Source organism: Pagrus major, chromosome 10 (genome assembly GCF_040436345.1).
Source record: "Pagrus major chromosome 10, Pma_NU_1.0".
Taxonomy (NCBI): domain Eukaryota; kingdom Metazoa; phylum Chordata; class Actinopteri; order Spariformes; family Sparidae; genus Pagrus; species Pagrus major.
In genome coordinates, this window is record NC_133224.1 from 3778280 (window position 1) to 3784328 (window position 6049).

General features: G+C 46.4%; 1 protein-coding gene across 1 annotated transcript in view; it reads left to right on the forward strand.

Annotated features, from left to right (window-relative positions):
- The window catches only part of dysf (dysferlin, limb girdle muscular dystrophy 2B (autosomal recessive)), a 73495-nt gene that overhangs the window by 53239 nt on the left and 14207 nt on the right, over positions 1 to 6049 (forward strand). The window contains exons 43-47 of the mRNA XM_073474519.1: positions 1594 to 1722; positions 1881 to 2036; positions 2159 to 2250; positions 3978 to 4148; positions 4239 to 4381. Of these exons, the coding sequence (XP_073330620.1) occupies positions 1594 to 1722; positions 1881 to 2036; positions 2159 to 2250; positions 3978 to 4148; positions 4239 to 4381 (691 nt within the window). The remainder of the gene's footprint in view (positions 1 to 1593; positions 1723 to 1880; positions 2037 to 2158; positions 2251 to 3977; positions 4149 to 4238; positions 4382 to 6049) is intronic.

The window sequence follows — 6049 nt, forward strand, 5'->3', positions numbered from 1 at the left end:
AGCTACGTTAGCTTTGCATTCACTATCTGTACTTAAAGAAACAGGACGTTAAGTCAGTTTTCTCTTCATGTGTCACGTATCAACCCTCCAGCCCCTCGTGTTTTGTCTAAACCTCCCCCCTCTCTCCTTTCGTCTCCCCCTCTCCCTCGGTACTGGGTTTGGTGAAATGAACCGCTGTTTCCAGACCTCTCTCTCGTTTACATCATCCCCCTTCATCACTCTCTCTTTGTCCTGTTCCTCCCCCACGTCCTCACCCATGCTTTCCCAACTCTTTCACCCCTTCTCCACCCAAATCTCAGACCGTATACCCTTCGCTCCTCTCACCCCCCCTCCTCCCCTCCTCACATCCCTCTTTCCTAACTAGCCTCTTTGTTTAATTACAAAGAAGTTACTGCTCTCGATGCCATTATCTCTGGTGTGTACATAACTTACAAACCACAAACTGTACATCACATGAGCGATGATAGCTCTATACTGCAGAATTATGTGTCAGATAATCAGATTGCGGCTCCACTTATTGCCTCATTTTTGGGGGTAAATCATAAATCCTCACTTCCCCTCCTCCTCTTGATACGACTGTAATTTCTGCTACCTCCACCGCTTTTGTTCGCCTGACACTGAAGTGAACCGCTGTTTCCATCTCGGCCGCAGGGCCGTCATTCTTCTGTGAACGACAAGAACGAGGGAGTGCGTGTGTGACCGATGCAAACAAACATCGCTAATGAAAACGAATGAATCTTTTTGTGCTCTTGACATGTAGACGTCCCTGCCCAGCGCCCCTGCAGTGTGAGGGTCATATGCTGTTGAGTAGCTTTTTGGCAAAAAGTATAAAATCCAGCACCAGTGGAATTACACGGGCCAGTACTCGGCTCTGATGTGTTCTGTTGGCAACCGGATAAAAGCTGTTAAAAATAAAGATGGTTCTGACGTTAACACCAGAGCGCGTGCGTCCGTTTAAAGATTACAACCATTGTAAGTTCGTCCTCTGTCGTCTTCCTTTCTAATCTTTCTTTTTGCTCCTCATTCTCCCACTCTTGCCTTATTTTCTCATTTAAGTCTCATCATGTTTTCAACCCTTCCCATCTATCTTCTCCTTCTTCCACCCTCCATCCCATCAACTTTTATGAAACATATGTTGCAGACACTAAATTCAGAATCAGTGTATATTTACAGTAAATAATACAGTTTCCTAATAGTGTTTAAATTCACAGCAACACAGCGTTCTCCTAAACAACTGAAGTAGCTGAGAACAACAGAAAAAAACATAAAATGGCTCCAAACAGCTCGTACGGAGTAATCCAGGTCTCCTGAAGCCTCAATATCCAATAATTTATTTGATTAGACCTTATATATACCCTTTGTTAAGCTTAAATGTTCATGTAGCTGCTAAGCTAAAAGCGTTAGCACACACCCCGTCTGAAGTGGGTGCACGAGCTCGATCGTACGTCGAGGGTGTAAATAACGTTCATTTATATTTGACAACTTTCCCAGAAACAGGATTGTAATTTCTGTTTGAGCGTCACATGAACAGTTCTATCAAAACATGTAAATATATTCGTATACGATGTGATGAAGTCCTCTCCTCTTCCTCAGGTGTACGACCGGGAGTTGGAGAAGGTCGAGGGTTTCGATGGTCTCTCAGATTTCTGTCATACTTTCAAGCTGTACAGAGGAAAGACTCAGGACGAGGGAGAAGATCCTTCAGTGGTCGGAGAGTTCAAGGTAAAAACTGCGTTTTCTTCTGCTGCATCAAAACGTGTTAAACCGTATTTATTGTTTCGATTTACTTCAGTTACTTTCTGTCCAGCTTAGCTGCAGCTTGAAGAGAGTTATTTTGATTTTCTATTCTTAACCCTCTCTGGTTTATCCGCGTTAACCAGGGTATGTTTAAGATCTACCCGCTGCCGGACGACCCGTCCACCCCTCCTCCGCCCAGACAGTTCAGAAAACTTCCTCCCAACGGCATCGAGGACTGTTTGGTCCGAGTCTACATCATCCAGGCTCAGGGACTGCAGCCCAAAGACACCAACGGGAAGGTAACGAAGGGAGTCCTTTATACAATTTATTATAGACTTGAGGAAGCTAAAACCACAAGACATGGATGGATAAATAAGACGACAAACTCGCTGATAATTTGTCCCCTGGGTTGTGTTTTCAGTGTGACCCCTACGTGAAGATCACTTTGGGGAAAAAGACCATGAACGACCATGAAAACTACATCCCCTCTACTCTGGATCCTGTCTTTGGAAAGTACGTACCGTCCCTTCGAGCTCGCAGACTGTGCTTGCATGTTCCCAGGAGAGATCTCAGTCCGTCTCACATCGCCGTTTTCCCCTACGCCCTCAAAAATGTGATGCAACGTCCATGAACAGATTAAAAACAAAGTCCACAAGGGATCAGTCTGCGGCGTCGGTCGCTGGACATTTGGATTCAGCCTGTGTTTTCGCTCTCGTAGTAAAGAGGAATTCACTTGATCAACCCCCCAAAACCGAGCTGTGGATTCGTGCTGACCTCTTGCTCATGGGACCTCAGTCATGGTGCACGTGCGGCTGCATGTGGAGGTCATGTTCAAGATTAAACCAGGTGCTAAGCTGCTCTTTAAGATCCGTTCAGTCATAGTCTGATGTAGTGGTGCGTATCTCCAGCCCCTGACCAAGGAAAACCACCTGTTACCGTGCAGCTTTTTGGCCTCACCTCTCTTAGTTCTGACTGTGTCACATGTAATTGTGGTTTCAGTCGCTGCAGAAAAACTCAAGGTTACTCTCTCACTCATTCAGCATGTTAAATGATGGGTGGACTTTCTCTTTCCAGCCCAAACACATTACTCAGGTTGAAACTAAGGCAATCTTTTCCATGAAGACATCCCATAATGTTCAGTGGAAGTCAGAGCGTTGGTTGGCTACGTGCTTGAACTCACAGTTTGACAGATTTACCTCACGCTCTTTAATATTTTCGTCACTATCTGATCATGTTTACTTCTCACTCCTCAGTGTTTCTTCTGTCTGTCTCTTCATCTTGACCTCTTTCAGTTTAACACCAGTAGGGGTCGCTGCACTCACACCGATCACACCGATCACAGCCACCACAGAGCTCGATACTGCTGCAAAGAAATGCACAGCAGCTTTACTCAGGAAAAGACTTCAGATTTCTTTTCTTATCCTCTCTCTTCAGGAGGTTTTATCTCATGTTGCATAAACTGTCAGGACAGAATATGACACAGAAAACAGTGTCTGAAAATTTAAATGCAGAACGATAATGTGAACGTGAGTAAAACGGGACAATCGATCAAATACAGCTTCCTAAAGGGTTCAGCTTTGTGAAATAACAAGAACAGTTGTGTGACCTTATATCACACCACGACATGTTTCGTCAAGCAGTGCTGCAAAAAGTCCCCCAAAGTCATTCTTGAGTAAAAGTAAAGATATCTTGTTACTAATCCTATTGCCAATAAAGTATATTAATTTTAAAAATTCACTTCTTTGGCTGTGACGCAGCATGTAATCAGCAAATTAACTAACTGTAAGTAGCAGAAAATGCAGTACAAGTACCTCAAAATTCTACTTAACTACAGTACTTGAGTGAATGTCGTTAGTGACATCATACTTCAGGCTCCAGACTTTTTTTTCCCAACGAATAACGACGGTTGAAAAACATTTTTGTTTCCCAAAATCAACGTTGTTTCTTTACTACGTCGTTATCGTCCAGAGTTAAAAGTTAAAGCACTCAAAGTATTTTTACCTCCAAACTTTTTCACTTCAAACTCGGCTTGTCACCTTCAACTGCAGCTCATTGAAACTCTCAGTCCTGCTGTGTGCGTCTGCCGACAGTGACTTTACCGCCTCTTTTCAGATGTCAACACCTCATATTTTTTGTCGGTCGAGCACTAAGTAGACAGCCAGCAGTGCATCGTGGGGAATATCTGATATAGATGACGGACGTGATGACACGTGTTGTCGTCGCCTCTTTTTTTCTGTCAGGATGTTCGAGCTCACCTGCTCCCTCCCTCTGGACAAGGACCTTCGGGTGATGGTGTACGACCACGACATGCTGACCCGAGACGAGAAGATCGGAGAGACGGTGATCGACCTGGAGAACCGCTTCCTGTCCAAATACGGAGGCCTGTGTGGCCTGCCGCAGTCCTACTGCATGTGAGCTTTAATATTCACCTGGATCAAACTGTGATAATGCAAAGTCTCTCTCTCTCCGTCCCACTGACTCTATGTCTCTCGCCCCGTCAGCTCGGGGGTAAACCAGTGGCGCGACCAGCTGACACCGAGGCAGCTGCTGCACCGAGTGTGCGACCGGCGAAACCTGCCGAAGCCCGTCTACCAGGACGACGTGGTCCACTTCAGAGGAGACCAGTACACGGCCGCGGACCTGGGTGAGGGACGAGGGCCCGAATCTGTGTGCGTGTGTGTGTGTGTGAGTGTTTCGTGAGTGTGTGTAAAGCCACTTTGAATTAAACCCAGCGAGGGAGAGTGAGAGGCTGGAAAGCTTCAAGTGCAGGGTAGTTCGATTAAGGCATCGTTGGCGCCACTGCACACACACAGACACACACAGACACACACACACACACACACACACGCCCTTCATTGCTGATTGACTCAGACTCCATCAGACCTTCCACCATTAAAAAAGAGTCAGTTTAATGAAGGTATAAACTGCACACACTGTGCTATACGTGTGTGTTGGTCGTTACACAATCAGTGAATTCACAGCGAATAAATCACTCTGCAGTGTCGCCCCGCTCCACCCACATCTCCATCCACCTCTCTCCTTCTCCTTTTCCTTCTCTCTTTGGATCTTCTACCCGTTTTTGCCTCCACGCCGGCGACGGCCCGCGGACGGAGGCGTCGTGCGTCGTGTTTTCCGGGTATGTCCCGTTCCCACGATATCTCAAGAACGCCTCGAGGGAATTTCTTCAGATTTGGTACAAATGTCAACAACGACTCGAGGAAGACCTGATCGAAGTTTGGCGGCCAAAGGTCGAAAAGGTCGAGTGCAACGTGACCTCACAAGACACGTGTTTGGTCGTAACGACCGTAGATTAACACGATGAAGTGATGAAGTGGTGACATTTGATATCCAGAAGGTTAAATACACTGTGACATCAGAATATTCTGCTAAAAATGTTCTTTCCACGAGGCGTTCGTTCTAGTTTTTCCACCATTTGAGGTTTAACTGAAGCTCCTTTAGCCACTTCATCTGGTTGCGTAACGCTTTAATGGCACACGACGCCTCCGAGCGTTTGTGTTGATCGACCAACACGTGACAACAGAGGATGGAAACCAGCATGAATTTGGATGTTCTTGTTTTGCAGGTTTACTGAGTTTCCTTGATTTGGATGTAAACTGAAAAGCTTTTGTCTCTCTTTTCTGCTCCCTTTCCTTCTTCCTTCCTCACATTTCTACCTCCTCCACTCTTGTTTCCTTTCTTCTTCTCTCCCTTCTACACTTTCTTACCCCTTTTTCGTCTCCTTCTTCTTCTTCTTCTTCTTCTTCTTCTTCTTCTTCTTCTTCACTTCTCTCCACGTCTCCATCTCTTCCTCTGCTTCTTAATCTGTAGAGCTTGTCAGAGAGGAGAACAGGGGGAGTTAAACCACAGGACCACCTGAAAATCGGAGCGATGAGATAAATATTCAGGATTCATTTTCACCCCGACACACACACACACACACACACACACACACACACACACACACACACACACACACACACACACACACATGTTCTGTGGCCGGTGCGATGCGAGGTCACGGTTGTCGTCGTGGTGATTTATGGTACAACTGTGAGTGTGTGTGTGTGCGTGTGCGTGCGAGCCAACGTCAACATCGTGGTCGTCTCTCGGTTAGCGAGGAGCCGCCGCCGCGTTCTCTTTCCACAGTTGCCGCGGTTACCGTGCGTCAGCCCGCTGTCCGTCAAACAGCGGTTGCTAATTGGCCGAGAGGAGGTGCTCCTCTTCCTCCCCGACATCTCAGTCTTCTTCTGGACTTTCTCTCTGCTGATCGCTCTGTTTTTCAGTCTTTGCTCCTCCACCTCTCTGTCCTCCA